At 37.4% G+C, this 17,681-nt stretch overlaps 1 protein-coding gene across 18 annotated transcripts in view; it reads left to right on the top strand.

Annotated features, from left to right (window-relative positions):
• Positions 1-17,681, top strand: part of ADGRL2 (adhesion G protein-coupled receptor L2) — a 180,017-nt gene that overhangs the window by 39,361 nt on the left and 122,975 nt on the right. For all 18 annotated transcript variants that reach the window (XM_062611258.1, XM_062611267.1, XM_062611262.1 and 15 more), the window contains exon 2: positions 13,340-13,512. In XM_062611258.1, the coding sequence (XP_062467242.1) occupies positions 13,440-13,512 (73 nt within the window). In that variant the 5' untranslated portion in view covers positions 13,340-13,439. The remainder of the gene's footprint in view (positions 1-13,339; positions 13,513-17,681) is intronic.

The following is a 17,681-nucleotide window of genomic DNA, read 5'->3' as shown; positions in this document are numbered from 1 at the left end:
GCAAGCTGTGAAATAGAGCGATCTGGATTAAATTTGGAGTTTTTCAGATTGCTGAATGAGAAGCTAGTAAAATGGCATGCATTTTCTTAACAGGGACAACTTCTCTTAGATTTGCCTTATATCTGTTGAGCTGTCAGCCGCTCTGTCACTGAAGGCTTAAAACTATATTCATGAGAACAAGAATTGCTGGATTTCAAAGAAAATGTGATTTTTGTTAAAAATAGCAAACAGACCAAAAGGTTAGGCTGTCATCAAAGTGTCTGTAAAAATATGCTTAAGACCCTGTTCTGTTCTTTGCTATCACAAGAGAAGATGACTTGTAAATTGCCTTTCATAAATGTGAGTTTGATTTAAGGTATTAATAAAATCTAAATTTGTGCGTTCTTGCTGTGGGGACTGAAGATTTTAATTTAGTGAAATGCCAGAACAATTTTTTTGTGCTCAGTTTGATGAGTGTTATGTGCGAATTCCATCTTACTAAATTAGGGCAGACATATATATTACACTGTTTACAAACTGTTATGATTAAAACCTGTTAAATTTCATATTTAATATTCAGTCATCTTTGAGCAAAAGAGTCACCTTGTTTTCATCTCGGTGCTGTTGAATTCCTATGTTAAAATAGATTAAATTGCAAATGTTAATCTGAGTGACTGTGGAAAGTTGTGACCTGGATTTGAAATAGCCATGAGACTACTACAGCAGCAGTAAATCTTCAAGAACATGTAAGGCTAGCACATGGCAGGGCATACGTCTGATGTGAGAATTAGAGTGCAGATGGAGGAATAGCCTGAAAACAAAGTCATGTACCAATATAATGTTTTTCTATTCTAAAAGAAAAAAAAGCAAGAATTTGTCGCTTTAATATAAAGCTGTGTTTTTACAGCCAGTAACTTAGAAAAAAAAGAATTATTTTAAAATGAAAACCTGAAGTTCAAGCTATACATAAGAAAGACTGTTTGTGGCACCGAGGCATCTGGGTTGTTAATCCCCATGTGCTTCCTCCGGCAACAGTGACTCCGATCTTTGAAATATGTATGGGAATTGCAGGTGTAGACTTCAGCCTATAGAAACTAGCAGTCTGAGGAAAAAGTAGATGCTAGATGTACTTACATTTTTTTAATTTTTTTTTTTTATTATTTTTTAAGCTTTTTCCTTCTGACCTTAAATGACTGTTTTGTTTTTTTTTTTCTCTGCTAATCCTGGCTTCAGCCCCTGTTCTGTGTGCTTTAAAGCCTGATAGCATCAAAAGGTCCTGAGTGTTAGTTGTCAAGCACTGGCATTGCTGGAATCTTTTATTATCTTTTGCTTTGATTTTCTTCATTTCTTTCATAAGATGTCAAATAAGAATGTAGGGCAATGTCAGGAGAATATGATAATAGTAATTTTTAAAACAATGTTTTGACTTAAAAAATGATGTTAAAACAATAACATTTAAGCAATTCATAATAGGAAAATCAGGGAAACTTAATTGCTAATGAAGAAGAACGTAGATTAAATTATTTTCTGCATACTTCTTTGGTCCAGTTTTCTGCTCTCTTATATCTTTGGATATTTTGGATACAATTTTTTTTTTGTGTGTAAAAGAAATAAGCTTGCAGATACTGGCCTATGTGTGTCCCCATAACAAAATTACCTTGGAGCAATATAAAAGGTATTTTAAGTGTTATAATATCTATTACTGAGAAGCTGACTATCGATTCTTTTCAGTTTCTGAAAAATACTAAGATTATGGAGTTTATGCATGGAGAGCCTGAAATACTTTACCTCTTCGTTATTTTTTAAAAGCATTTTAAAAACTGCTTTACAATAAAATGGTAATACCAGCTAGACTATGACTTTGTTCGTTTACTCACTGCAGAAAAAGGGTGATTGGCAGGCTCTGGCTTTCGGCTGTCCACAGTTGAACTGCAGGGCTTGAGTTGCGTTGGCAGGGCTGTGTGTAAAAGTTTGTGCCGTCTTAGCCAACTGTGTTCTTGGCTCAAGCTGATGTTTCATGTCTCTTGATTCCAAAGCATGTTCATTTGCCAAATTCTACCTAAAAATGTATGCTGGAATTCCTAATTAAATAAACCCCTTGATATTTATTTTATGCCTTGGAAAGGCATGCATCCTTTCACAGTAGATGCTGCTCTGGTAGAAATACAAATAAAAATTAAAGAAGCCCGAGGTGGATTAGGAAGCTGTAACTGGTATTAGGAGAGAAATTGTCTCTTGCAAACAGATGAGTAGCTTTGGATTCATGTAAGCATCGAAATGGTGGTACTTTAGCAGTTTCTACCAGAAATTTTTTTGCATGGATACATGTTTTGTTTCTTTTTCTTTTCTTTTTCCTTTTTTTTTTTAATTGTTCCACTACAGCTGATAATTGCAGTCAATATGTAATTTCGTTGTCTTTTCCCGCTAGATAGCAATATAGCTACCTTATCATTGCCGTAAGCTAAAGTTACCATTTGAACAATAAAGGTATAATTTATGCCAAACCAGTCTAGAAGCTTTTTCAGAAGACTGATAGCAACTGCTTTTATACATATTGCTATGTAAAATGCTTATTAATGTTAGCAGATGTTGCACTTTAATCCCCCAGAATGATTGTTTGGTAGCAGCAGGAGATTTATTAAGCTTGAGTTGTGTGAAATTGTGTGTGTGTAAGCTGCTATTTAGATTGTAAAAATGCCATTGAAAACTGTTAAAAAGTTCTAAACTGTAATTGGCAGAGAGGTATTAGCTGTTCTAAAAGAAGTATATGTGTACTGTTGGCCCTTGTGCTGTAACCTCTTTATCATTTATCTTCTTGTATTAATGTCACTGAATTATTAATTCATGAGCAGGGTTGGATAGGGTGAAGGCACTATTTAAATGTGTGGCACATGTATCCTTATCGCTGGAGACATGAAAAGAGTCATTTTGTGTTATCTGTAAAATGGAAAGGATGTTTAAAATTTCATTTACGGTAATCCACTTCACTTCCCAGTAAAACACCTAGATTATTACTGCTATAATATAATGTTCTTATTAAAATTTTGTAATCTTTCCACTCTGTTCACTTATAAATATTGTTGATAGACAAATGTAGTCTGTATTTTTTTTCTCTTTAGTTGCACATGAAGTTCATGAACTGCAGCAGAACATATGAAAAAAAGAGTTCTCTTAATTTCTAGTAAAAGAATAAAAAAAAAGCCATTAAGTATTTTTAATCATGAAAGACTAAATAAATTATCATTTAAAATCATAATGTAACCTCATTAAAAATAATGGCATTTTTTCCGAAGTAGCAGTGTCATTGTCACATTGAGCTACCAAGACCTGTGCTATTTAAAAGAAACTGTAAATGTGTGACACAAAGTTCTTGGTCTGCTTGACAAAACCACAGAATATCAGAGGTCATGTTGCTGCTAAAAATGTGTTAAAAATGTATCTTAAATTTCATCTGTGCTGTATGGATGATTTAAAGAAAAATAGAATGTATGGGAGATGTAAGGTTTTTCAGTCAGTCCAGTGAAAAGAGTTCAGTCTTTTGAATACTTGAAAAAGTATTCAGTCTTTTTAAAAATTCTTCAAATGAAAGCAATTTAGGGACACTTTGTCCTCAAGTGTTCACTGTGGCTAGTATGGCAGTACTGGAGATAAGCCATATTCCATTTTGTTTAATAGAACATATCACTTCAAGCTTCTCTTTTTATAGTGCATGGAAAAGGCCTTCACTGCTTCCACAATGCATCTTTTTTAATTCCCTTTTCTTTTTCCCTTTTTTTCACCCCCGCCCCCAGAGAAAATACTGTGTGGGATGCTAGGGAGAAGAGTTTTCAGCAGTAGTACCTGCAAGTAGAAGGAGCCGTTCTGTTGAATTATAATTTAGAACTCTTTTTGCTCGTAAGTTCTCCAGATGTAATCATTATAGTTATCTGACTTAGCCTTTCTACAAAAGGGATAAAAAAAGTGCTGTTCTATTTTCTGTTACTGTTTGAATAAATAAGAAAGCCCACATTTCACCCCAATTAAAGCAGTGGTACAGCTCTGATGGATGACTGGTAGTCATTCAGCTGCCTTGTACAGTTAAGAATAGTCACCTGAAGGTTCATTGCTTATTAAATTGTACAAGAAAATACTCTTAACTGTAGTTCTACCATTAGATGCCTGGGCAACTCGTGCCTTTTTACAGAGCCCATCATCTAGTAACAGAAGCGATTTCTTTGTTTTGTTTCAGAATCAGGCCCTTTCCGAATAGGTACTGAAGATTTATTTGCCATATTTATTGCATATGCTTCTCATATTCTTGATGTGAAAGAAATAGGTATGTAATTTGGTTGTATGTTTGTGTGTAGGTGCAAGGGTGTTAGTGCTGTCTGTGCAGTACTGTCATATGGCTTCTCACCCTTGAGTTCTTGCTTTCACCATGAATGCCTGTATGAGGAAGGAACAGGGTTTTTTTGTTTCATGATTTTTGAGTTTGCAGTCTTCTAAGTGCTATTGGTATGTAAAACTGGTAGACCTGAAAGATGTGTCTTCTGTCAGTGTGTGTTGTTTTTTTTTTTGCTAATATACATGCAGAAGTTCTTCAGTGAAGATTCTACCTGTAAGTCATACTTGCCTGGAGAATCTCTTGTGTGCTTAGAAACCACTTAAAGACCATTCTTAGCTGCTTATTCTTTCAAAGGTGAGACATTTGAAGTCTTTCTTCTGTTGTCAAAATCACAAATTTTGATGTGACTTACAGCTGAGTGTGGGCTGGTAGCACACAACACTTCTCAGGGTCCTGTGCTAGACATGGTCTACTACTTTTTAATAACAATTTAATTACAATTGGGTTGTGAATGGGAAAATATAGATTTATGGGATTACTTTTAGAAGTTTGTTTTTTTTTAATGGAACTAAAAAGTGGTCTTCTGAAGCTCCTGACTATCAGGCTTCTGCTTAAGGAAATACTACGATCTGATCACTGTAATATTTGTGCTTCAGAGAAAAGAAACAAAAGCTAGCAATAACTTAAGGGGTTATTTGAAAGTAGAAAAAGTGCTTAAGTACAGCATGTTTTAAAACATAATTAAAAGCATACATTATTGAAATTGTCTTACAGAAAAAGCATTATTGTGATACTATAGTAAATTTTAATACTTGAGGGCATGATGGATAAGAGGCATTTTAAAATACCTTTCTGCTGCTGTCTCTATATTTAGTTACAGGTTTTTCACATTTCTTCATATTCTCATCAGATGTATTTTATCCTAGATTACCTCATTGCTCCTAAGAAATCCCTCTTGGTAATATTGATAACCTAATACATGACAGATTTTGGTCATTATTATTTCATTTAGTGGTCATATGTATAGACCAAGAGGGAATCTGAATATTGATTCACTGAATGGCTAGTAACAGTGATTTATGAGTCAAGGATTCAGTGCAGTGAGCCAAACATAGTAGAGATTATGTCTTATGTGCCACCATTGATTTTGTTTCATATTTCACTGCACAGTGATTAGGCCAGGGTCTCACAGATGTTAATGTTAGAACCCTACTCCTCTATTAAGCAAAAGATACATCAGGAATTATACCCATTGCATGGTGCATATGTATCTGACTCCTGCTTCTGAATTACTTTTAAAAATGATAAATATTTTTCAGTTACTTTTTAAAGAGTTGGTATTTCTGTGGTAACAACAAAGGTTTTGGATAGAATTTCAAAAAATAATCAAAAATAACTTTGCTGCCCACACAACCATGTTCTTGAAACTTGAACCATATCATTTATGGTGTGGAATACAGACCACATGCACTGACCTTAAATGCAACTGATAGAAAATGGGATGCTTTAAAATGGATGCTAAAATGGCACCTTTATGAATCTTTTTAGTATTTTTTGGCACATGCCTAGAAAAGAAATCTTCCGGCCAGTAGTTTCCAGGGGATTGATGCTACCAAATTGAAGGTTTGTGTATGAATATGAGATGCTGGGGCTGCAGCACAGCCATCCCTGATCATGGTTTGGTTGCAGGTCCAGTGTATTGCAGTTACACAGTCTCTGCTGGCCCACTTAAAGCGTGGGTAAAAGTGCTGTAAATGCATGGGTAAAAACATGTACTTGTCTGCTCTTGCCTGTGATTTGATTTTATTTTGGAAGTTAATAGCTTGTGGGTGTTTTGCTGGTGGCTTTATGCTGGTTTAATGAGATTGTCTTACTTCGTTGTGTCAGCTGTGGGAGTCATGTCGTCATAGAATGGTTTGGGTTAGAAGGGACCTTATAGATCATCCAGTTCCAGGCCCCTGCCATGGGCAGGGACACCTTCCACTACAGCAGGTTGCTCAAAGTCCCTTCCAACCTGGCCTTGAACAATGCCAGGCATGGGGCAGTCACAAATGCTCTGGGCAACCTGTGCCTGTGTCTCACCACCCTCGCAGTGAAAAATTTATTCCTTATGTGTAATCTGAATCTCCTCTCTGTCAGTTTCAAGCCATTCCCCCTTGCCCTGTCACTACAGGCCCTTGTAAAATGTCCCTCTCTGGATTTCTTGTAGTCCCCTTCAGGCATTGGAAGCTTCTCTAAGGTCTCCCTGGAGCCTTCTCTTCAGGCTGAACAAGCCCAGGTCTCGGCCTGTCTCCATAGGAAAGGTGTTCCAGACCTTGTGTCATCTTTGTGTCCGTCCTCTTGACTTGCTCCAACAGGTCTATGTCATTATGTTGAGGGCCCCAGAACTCAATTCCTTGCTTCAGCCCAGTGACAAGTGGTGATAAAGCAGATCAAGTATGTTGAAATCCTTGCAGTGAGCTAGAGAAACACCATGTCACTGCACAGGTACAGACATGTCTGACCATAGTCCCAAGACTTAGTTCTGTTTGTTTTGTTTTTCAGTCTACTTCCACTTCAAACAAGTTCTTGGCTGCGAAAAACACTGGATGGGAGGAAAAAAAGAGATCAGCTAAGTGGCATAACAGCTTAGAGAAATATGGGCCTTTGCAAAGCCTTGTCAAGGCTGTCAACAAGCAGTTTACTGGCTTACAGACTGCAGTGTCTTTGGTTGATGTTAGTCTAGTGATTTTTTTTTTTTTCATTTTCTTTTTCCGAGGGAAAGAAATGATAACGTCTATTATAAATAGATTATTTTAAGGATTTCTCTTCTGTGAGAAGTTTGAAAAGCCTTTGAATTTTCTTCAGCTGTTACGATTGCTTCTTTTGGTTTGTCATATGGCTCTCTGTGTTTTTTTTTATAGCTGTTCATTATTTTCTTGTTTATTTTTGATATTCCTAAAATCTGTCCTACATAGGTTTGAAAATGAGAGCTATTTGTTTTGCAGTTTAATGAAGAGAATGGCAGACAGCCTCAGACTGTGCCTCTGGTGTCCAAAGTGATCAGCATATTTAACATGCTCAGCGTGACACTAAGATATTACAGCCGATAACGGTTGTAATTGACTTACAGCATCCCTTTCCCTCCCTCCTTTGGATGCTGGGGATTTGAGACCCCAGGAAGATGTAGTGATGCAGAGGGCAGAAGTGTTAGAAAGGTTTTACCTGCACTTTGAGTGGAGGCGCTCTGATGTAGCGTCATGGTGTTGGTTCAGGTGAAACACAGGGAATTTGCAGTGAGGATTGAGTGACACCCCCCAACCCCCTCCCCTTGATTCTGAGCATTTAGCAAAGGCAAAAAGAGAAATTCAGACTTGGCAAAAGTAGAGTGCCTGGAGCCAAAAAAAGCCATTCTTATTAGCGCTAGCAAAGGTTTACTTTTCTGGCTTATTGAATGAAAACTCCCTAGAGTGTCCAGGCTTTATCCTGTGTTAACAAGAAGGGGTAAAGCTGGCTTGTCAGAAATGGACCGCCGTGTAATGTGTCTGTAAAACACAAGAGTGAGGCCAAGCCGAACTGGAGTGCTGATGACAAAGGAAAATATTCATCTTTTCCTCTCAAATCCTATTTATTTTCTCTGTGAATGATTGTGGTAGACCACTGAGCTGCTGTGGACTGATGAACTAAATCATAATTCTGCACTGTCAAAATAGTGTCAGTGCACTACTGTTCAGTGTCATGTCTTACATAGGTAGATTTGTATTTTGCATGACCTGCTGCACTGGGAAGTGAGCTGGGAAACCAGGCTCATGTGAGGTGGGCATTTCTGTGGGCATCCTCAATTTAGGGTATTCATTAGGGTGTTTACTGTGCACTATTTCAGACATCTGTGTCGTTTCAGAGCACTGTGCAGCTGAATGCATTGAAGTAATGTTTGTTTTGTTTGTTTTTTTTTTTGTTGCAAGATTGGATGACCATGGTCAAATCTTGTTCTTACTGTGTTATTCCCTTCCCTAATATTGTATTCTTTACCTACAACTTGTGAAGAGATGTTTTGGGTTTAGAAATCCAGTGTTTAAGGTGACAATAGGGACTGGTTAATCCAGATTTGGAGAGAAGACTGGTAAATTTTAAAAATTTAGTTGCTTTTAATGGAAAATACGTCTTTGTTAACCAGTTTTAGACAGAGCAGAGTTAGCCTCTCCATTCTTGCAATGTGCAACTTGTTTAATTGGAACAGAATCAGACATTGCTTGTTTACCATCAGTATTAGAAGGATGTTAACTGAATCAGCACAGGGTCTTGCTTGTCTTTGGAATTTTTTGTAAGATCTCATAACTTTGACGATTTTCTGCAATCTAGTAATGTACCACTAATGCAAAGTTGTTCATGTAAGTCAGTTTTTGAAAAAAACATATTGAAGGCTTAGGAATAATTCCAGTGCATCTGAAGATATGTTCAGTGTTGAAAACGAGAGCTGGGTCTCATTGCAGATACGTGTAAAACTAGCTCTTGGATCATAAGCAGCATTGGTCTCATTCTAGTATTTTACTAATGTGGTTTAGACGGTTTTACTAATCACGCTGCACTAATTAAATTCTTACGTTACAGATTATAGGAAGTTTAACTTTTGTTTTTTTAAATTGGGAAAGTGTCATGATGGGAAAGCACGTGGATACATGATTTCTCAGGAGACTAGGTAGTCTATTATATTGTATGAATATATATCTACTCACCCTTGCCTCCTCCTCTTCCCCCTCTTTCCTCTGCAGAGTGTCTCGGATATATTACAGAATTACTTAGTTTCATAAACTGGGTTATGAAAGGCAGTGGGGGTGCTGCATGTGTGGCAAGCTAGGTCATGCGGGATTTATAAGAAGGACTGCCTGGGTCCTGCTAGTTCTTCAGTGTGTATGAGCTGTGCAGCTACCGCTGATGTTCTTTACCTCTCTGTGCCTCATCGTCTGTTAATGCTAGTGTAGATTTAATTTCTGTAACGGGGATGTTAAAGCTTGGCTGAGGTTGCAAGTGCTCACGGTGTTTCTAAGATGATTTGGAAAATTAAGCACTATATGGTAAAATACTCCAGCGTTAGTCTGAAAGACTTTTCAGCCAAAGAAAAACATCCTTGCTTAGATGGGGAGATCTCTGTGTCCCCCTTTCTCTTAATTGCCTAAAAAGCTGTATGGAACAGGAGGGAAAAAGCAGCTCTTGAGCATGCTGTGTCAGTTGTCCAGAAGCTCTTAAAAGACTCTTTTTTGGCTTTAGAAAATAAAACCTTGGGAAGGTTAAACAGAGTAGAGTTGGGACGCAGCAGTCCTTTAGAGGTCTTTCTCATCAAAGATAAAAGCATTTCAAGGAGCATGCTTGGAGCAGCTTTCTCTTATCTCTGGGGTGCTCTTGAGTAATGTTGAGGAGAGAGGGATGGCCAACAGTGGCACGTGTTCAGCAGCAGTTGTGTTCCGTCTGTAAGAAGTTTCAGAAGTACAGAAGAGCAAGGAATTGAGACAGGGGTTCTAAGTTATTCAGGACTTGAAGCAGAGCTTATGAACACAGTATGAAGAGGTGCCCAATACCTTTGCAGTGTATGGGTTTGAACATTAACATTTCCATTACTGATCTAGTCTTCTTTAACAGCATATATGTGAAGAAACCTAACAAGGTGAACTGTGTTTCTAGTGGAGGGCTGGGTTTTTTTTCTATGGAGACTGCAGTTTGACCCAGAGGTAGGGATTTAAGTTACAGCTGAAATTTTCTGGGCAGCTTTTATTACACTCTGAAATTCAAGCAACCTTTTGCTCTAGGGAGTTTCTCTCTGCCCCACCCACAACCAAAGCAGTCAGTGATCCAGAGAAAAAGTTTATTACGGTCTGAGGGGAAGTAAGTTATTTGCACAAGGCAGCCGCTCACCATGGTCTGCTTTTTCTGCTCACAAAGAAGTAACTTAAAACGTCTTTTCCTGGTCCTACTTACTTGGTTTGGGATTTGTTGTTGTGAAATGTCACTGACATCTCTCTGTTGCTGATAGATGGATGGTCAAAAGGACAAGGATGACGGCAGTGTCTGTAGCCAGAATGCTCTCTGGCTCCAGCTCATGTCTGGGTACCTTTTTCAGGATTAGCTTTTGTTATGCTGATGAATAGTTGGTTCAGAACTGCACTATTTTTTACTTGGAGCCACATAGAGTTTCTCAAATATATGGGTTGCATTAAAACTTGTTTGCTGTGAAGCTGTTAGTCTTTATTTGAAAACTCACAAAGAAGCGAACTCAAACCCTGTTGCATCGGTTTTCAAACACTGCTTATTTTTTAATGCCTTTTTAGAAAAATGTGAGTTACTGATAATCTGGTAGGGGCTGGTTAGTTTATTCTGAATACTTACTGCAGCAGCACACTGAGTTAAATTCTATGTCTGTAGGCTACAGCAATATAGAGGGAACAATGTACTGCACAAAACAAATTTATCCTTAAAATATTTTGCATTCATTCTTAGTTGAATAGTTTCTGCTGGTTTTGGTATCATAAAAACATGAATATCCTTTCTGAAACTGTGTTTTCTTATTGAAATAGATAAAGTAAGTTCACAAGATCAGGAATTCTTACTTAATTTAAAACAGCAACAATAAAAAGTCTCATAGGTTTTGCAGCTATTTCCTAGAGAGATGTTGAGTACTGCAGGTGGTGCTTTGATTATTGTTTTTGGTTTTAACACAACCCTTTCCCCTTACACCCTTCTCCTCTCTCCAGTTTAAAAAAAAGCCCAGGAAGCAATGAATTTAAGAAAGATAAAGCACAGGTATGTCACTATCCACTTGAAGGTAAACGAAGATGTTTCAGACCCCTTGTGTGCACTGATATATTATGGAAATAATGATAAAACTTGAGTCTCAAGAAGTCAAAATCTTCTGGACAGACTTATATCGTCATGGCAATTTTTACTCAGCAGGAGCTCCTTTGCAATTGTAATCTCTGCTGAATGCAGTGCGTCCTTTGTGAATTTGCAGATTTTTTTTTTTTATTTTATTTTATTTTGGTTGCAAACCGGTCTCAGCCCAGTGCGAAAGATCTCGGGGTATGATATGACTCTCTCTTCATAATTGCTTCTGGGTTGTCCTGTAGCAGTTGGTATATCACCATTTAGTTTGAGGGCACATCTTTTACCTCCAGGCACAGGGCCCTCTGCCAGGGTAGGCCACGCTCTGGCTGTCCTGCACTAAAGCACTGTTAGCTATTTCATGCTGTTTGTTGAAATATGTGCAATAAAAGTGCTTGTGACTGAAGAGCACCTGTCTGTAGCTGGATGTGGGAAAAAGGGCTTGTTTTTCTGTATAAATAAACATAAAATCACTTGGCCTCAGATGTTAGTTCTCCTTCATTTCCCTGTGTGAAAAATCACAAGCACACTTGTATTGTGGGAAAGGGATGCCCACACCGAAGCACTGAAGTGGCATTGCTTCTCTCTTAAAGAGAAGCCTACTTGGCTATTTAATAATCTTGTATTCTGCCACAGTCATATTGCTTTCATTGAGAGCCGCAGAAGTTGTTCCATAATGTTTTCTCTTAATTCCCTTCTTTCTCTCCTTGGGGAAGAAAGTGAGTGTCAGTCTTGTTGATGTTTATGTGCTCAGAGAGAAAACTTATCATCGGTTAATATTAACATTGGCTAATATAAAAGGAGTTACACTTTCTACTTCTGAAAATGATTTACAGTTCATCAAATTTTGTTGTCTGGCATTTTGTGATCTTTATCCTTTCCAGTTCTCCTTGCCAAAAGGGTATTTTTAAAGCCTCAACATGCTTTAGTACTTCTAAGACTCCTAAGTGAGCCTTGGATCCTGCCACTTAAATTTTTACATAGTTGTTGTGTGCTTTCAAAGTAGCGTTAGTTTCAGGTATCAGAAATACATCCATGCAGGCCTGTCCATTGGGCTTGGAGAGGCCAAGCCAGTGTGGCACCAGACTCAGCTCTTCGGATCTGTAATTGCCGCGGTGTTCCAGAATCCTTTCATATATCTGTAATATATAAAGCCAGCTTTGTAGTTAAAAGTAATTTGGTTTTACATGAATGTTAATTTTTCTCTAACTTCCCAAACTCTAGTAGACGGGGCTGAAGCATGATCTAGCTTCATACAGTTAAGATATGGAAGAGGTTGTACAGTTACTCAGTTGGCTGGTGAGAGAATGAAATTGTTAGCAAAAGGGAGCACTCTGCTGTCAAATCTTCTATCACAGCTACTGCACTCTATCACCATAATTATGTTTTTTCAAATGCAAATGATAGTTTTAAGAATTCTTCCTTTGGTACATCATTTACAGGAGCAGTTTGGTTCGTATTTCTCAGTTGGAGACAAATCTCATCAGAGGCTAAGGACAGGAGATTCTCACCCATTTTGTTTATACCCTTTTCTCTGAAGCGATTTATTAGGTCAGAATACAACAAATTGTAGGGTCATATAAAGAGGCTCCTTCAGTAGAGCATTTTGTTGATTAAACTGCTGTTACTGCTTCTCATCTGAGGAGTGCAACCTATGTGTAGCAAGAAGGGAATGCTGGAGCGGTGGCAGAGAGACCTGTTGGTCCCTTGTTCTCAGCCACTGCATATTTTGAATCCCTACGAAAAATGGCAGGGCCCTAGATTCAATTTTATTGTTGTTCTTTAAGGTAGAGAAATATAGGTTGTGTTGGGTTTTGGGAGTGGGAAAAGCTTAACCCAGTCATTTGCAAAACCGATTTGATATATTCAGAGAAAATGTTCTTTCTATTCCTGCCTCCTCCTCTCCCCTTGACACAAGTACATCAATAACATTTGTACTTTCAACTTTAACGTGTATCACTTTTTGGCATTCTGTTTAATGATCACTGACCTTGAGAGATTACATCCACAAACCTGCCAAATTCACAGCTACAGTACAGGTGTACTGTCAGTTTTTATTAAAAATTTCTGTCTTTATGTCAAGTAAAATTTGGTATTCCAAATTACTGGTGTTCAGCGATTGATGGCATTTTTATTTATTTTCTTCTCTGCTCTTTTTCTTCCATATCCTCTCTGCTTCTCCAGGTATGAAGATGAATAATGCAGACCACTGGTTTCGATGATGCTGGGCTTTTATAACTGGATTCATTAAGGAATACAAAGAAAATTCTTACAGGGATCAATAATGGTGTCTTCTGGCTGCAGAATGCAAAGTTTTTGGTTTCTGCTTGTTATCAGCTTCCTGCAGTGTACTGAAGGTAAGCTATAAGTTTTTTTTCACTTGATTTTGCAGATAAGATGAGTGGTCTGTGCAGTTAATTTCTGTTAAATGACTTGAAGTTTTAGGATGTCAAATTAGAAGTACCTGTAGCATGTTCTAGGTTTAATTTTTAAGAATCAAATTCTCTTTTTTCATTGAAAAAAGGAAATACATTTTTTGGTTTTGATACATACAGTGTGGTATGTTGAAGCTGAAATGCAGTGTTCAGGCAATTGAAGTGACAGTATTAATATCCTTGATTGATAGGTGCCTTATTTTTGGACTCATCCTGTTTATATTTTTTATTTTTTATCCTCATTGCACAATCATTTAGAAACAATGTTTAGGTATGCTAAATGTGGTATAAAGCAACTAAACAGAGCGGATACCTGTTTTACCTTTCTAATTTGTTTGGCTGAAAATAAAATAGCAAACACTTCATTAAGATTAGAACTATGCAAAATTTTCAGAAAATAAAACTCAAAACTGCATACAGAAGTAGCATCTACTTAATTTTTGCTTTAAAAATGGGGAAATACTTCACTGCTATCAAGTGTGGTGTTTAAAATGGCTTTTATATGAAAGAGATGAGGAAGGAAAAGGCTTCTTTAAAAAATTGCATCATCTACTCTTTATCTGGTTTTATTCATAAACTCTATTTTATCCAGTTAGTCTGTCTCCTCATCTGTTCTGAACATGAAGAAGTCTCATTTCACTTAAATAGCTTTAAGAGCCAGTTCACCTTCCCTTCCCCCTTTCTTCTTGGATATCGTCAGGATAAATTATAGAACTGGCATTTCCCACAGCACACTGCAGATTTTGGGATGGTTTCATCGTTGACGATTTGATAGCAGCTGTACTGACTGTACTGCTTGTACTGCTGTACTGACTGCTCTCTTGGTGTCTGTTGAGTCTGTGGACTTGGGTATAATCTCACTTTCATAGGAAAGTAAGTGCCATCAGCCAGGAGGTAAAATGTGTTTCAGCCTCTTTCACAGGTAAGGAAGGTAAATGCACATTAGGAGAATGGAATTACAGCTCTTATGACTGGCAGGTTAGGTAATAACTTGTGTTAATTATAAATGCTCTCACATTGCTGAAGTGGTTACGCTAGTTGAAACCAAAGGTGTAGGAAGTAGAGGCATCTATGCTTTTTCTGAAATTTTAAAATACTAAGTTTCAAATCCCTGTATGTAATACATTTGACAAAGATTCATGTGCTTACAGTTAATGCTGTGCTGTGGTTGAAAACATTTGAAAGCAGAAAGGAAAAACAGGCAAACAACTTAATTTCTCTGGTTTGATTACAGTAGCAAACAGCATGGTGCAAAGAGCGTTCTGTGTGCTGAGTTTGGAAAGGAAAAAGTCAGCTGAGAACTTCTGCAGATTGAATTCTTGCTATTTGCAGGAAGCTAATTTTCATTGTCATCTGTAATATTTCAAGTTCATTTTGTTCTCTCCCTGTTTTTCTTGCTTTTAGTAGCCAGTAGCAATCTTTTGATGCTTCAGTTGTGAATTTACTTTTTTAAAGTCTATACAAGAGCTGCTTTTTCAGCTAAAAGAAACAGGAAAGGAAATTGGGAACAGATAACAGAATCATACCAAATTAATTGTAAATTCTTAAAATAAATGAAATACGGTGGCTCTGTATACTGAAAATGAATATTAATATAGAGTTGGCTTCCAGCCACAGAAGCAAAATGAATACCGCATTATTACACTTTCTCACAAGATTACATTGCCTTCTGCTTCAGTAATAAGAGATGCCAAGTGTAACGTGCTTTAGTAGCACTTCATGCCTGGAAGTACGAACATGAACAAAGGTTAAAATAAGAGCATCTAACTTTTGCTAGAAATAAGGAAGTCTTTAGTTCTCTTACTTGGAACTTCGGGATTTTTATAGACATTTTATGTGTGTATGGAGGTTGTTGCAGTTAGTGGGGGAGATGAAACCTGGCTGAATTCCCTGCTGTTACATTTTAATGTTTCTGTAGAGTTAAATAGGGGGAAGGGGGATGGAGATCCTGGGTGTGGACAAGTGATTCATTTGTTCATATAATGAGACATTTTCCAATCAAGCTAAGTCTCATTACCTTCAGAGTGCTTTAGCTTTAACTCACCAGGGAATTAGCAAGCAGCACAGTTATCTGAAGGCTGCAATTTTATTCTAGTGTTACCTGTCCAAACAGGAATACTATCTGTGGTTAAGAAATTCTTGGTTTTGCTTTGGTTTCCTTGGCCAGCACAGTCCAGGTGGGGTTGCTTTTGAAGCAGTCCCTTCCTTCAGGTAAAATGAACCTGAAACAGATGAATGCTGGAAGCTGGAGGGGAAAACTGCACCGAGTTGTTATACAGTGGTGATGCATGGATCAACAATAGGTCAATGTTGTTGTGTAGAGGCTTGAAAAAAATGTAGAGGCTTGAAAAACATTGTTATTACCATCAACAGCAAGCATTGTAGCCCTAAATAAGGCAAAGAGACAGGAAAAAAGTGAAAAGTTGAAGTCATGAGCTTGAATATTAATATCATTTCTGAAGGTATTTTTCTAGCATATTCTGCTAAAGGTGTCTTTAAAACTACAATGTTGTTATAAAAGACAGATGGAATGAACTACCTTGGAAAGTATTTAGGAGTTACACAGGTGGTTGTGTGAAGTCTAGCCTTGCACCATGGCTGATTGCTTAGGGAATATGGGAGCTCCCACTGTGGCTGTACCATAGTCTGTCCCCATCACATGCCCCATGTTGTCCTGTCTCTCTGGCTTGAATAGGAGGGTGTTTGCGCTCCTGTCTGTCCCGTTCAGCCGAGTCCCACACAGTTCTTTACCTGGTTTCTACAAACTGCAGGAAATTAATTACTTTTGGCAGCACCTCTTCCCCTACCCCCCCTCCTAATTAGGAGAAATCATCCAACAAGTTAAAAATTATCTGAGAAAATACAGAAAGTCAGAGGGTGAGATCACACATGCCTTGTTTCCATAGCAAAGCAGAGTAAAAAGCTTATTATACATATTATTGGTTTCTCTTCAAACAAGTTAAGACATACACTAATATGCATATGAAAAAAAGATGTCAGAGCTAAACATTCTGATTAGGATCGACTTTTGGACTCTACAAGTTTTGATATTTTAAGCTTTATCTTGCTTACAAAGGCCACCTTTTTGACTAGCTTTAGATACCTTTTGTTTTTATTGTCTTCTGCTGCTTGAGAACCACAAGTGCTTGGGAAGCACTGGAATAATTTTCTTTCCTTACATTTTATTACAATCAAGGTTTAATTCTAATTCATTCTCTTATGTATTATTATCTATGCTTTGTCCAAAGGAAGAAGCATCATGCTTCCATTATCTGTTTAATTCCATTTATCTAAACGGCATTAATTAAAAAAAAAAAAAAATCCAGCCTGTCTTTGCCTCTGAATGTACATTTTAATTAACATTATGCTGAGAAATATAAATTCCACTTATGCCAGGCAAGGAGCCGAGTGCTAAATTGGTAGCAGTTTTAAGTGTGCGTCCAGTCTTAGTGTATTTGCTAAAAGAAAAGCATACTACATACAGATAATGTACATTGGGCCACTACAAAGGTTTTTGCTCTTTTAGTGCATTGCTTCAGACCTTCAGCTTCCTCTTGAGCCACTAGGAGTGTGTAAAGTATATGGCACAGGTACTCAACAAACTGTAGAAACATACCAGGTTTCCTACACATTTAGTAAGAGGTATTAGTAGGATTTTGCCAGGATAAAAATTGAAAAAATCTTGTACTCTGGAATTGAGAAGAAATCAACTTCTGTTAATTAGTGGATTTAAGTTCTACAAGGGGTGAAACCCATTGCAGAGTCACGTAAGAGCAAATAGGAGCACTAATTTAATTTCTAGCCAGGGAATTTTTCAGAGTGAGAGCTCTGTGAAGCAAAGTTAGTAGGCAACTACTTGCTTTAACAGTGGTTGCAAAGAATCCAAAGCATCCATAAGCATATCTGGCATGCTAAGGACTGCAAATTATTGCCCAGCCCTTGAAGAGTCACTCTTGCAAGCCTTCCAATACTATCTTCATTTTTATCATGTATACCTAATGTGTTTTATGATTTTTTGTTAAATATTTTTTCTTAGTTGGCTAATGCACATTATTCAGAAGGAAATATCTGTGTAAAAGAGAGCAGTTGTA

The sequence above is a fragment of the Pezoporus occidentalis genome, unplaced genomic scaffold (assembly GCF_034315485.1).
Source record: "Pezoporus occidentalis ecotype Australia unplaced genomic scaffold, CSIRO_AGI_Poc_V1 ctg151, whole genome shotgun sequence".
NCBI lineage: Eukaryota > Metazoa > Chordata > Aves > Psittaciformes > Psittacidae > Pezoporus > Pezoporus occidentalis.
Note: the sequence above shows the minus strand (reverse complement) of the source record. Positions and strands in the feature narration are given on the sequence as shown.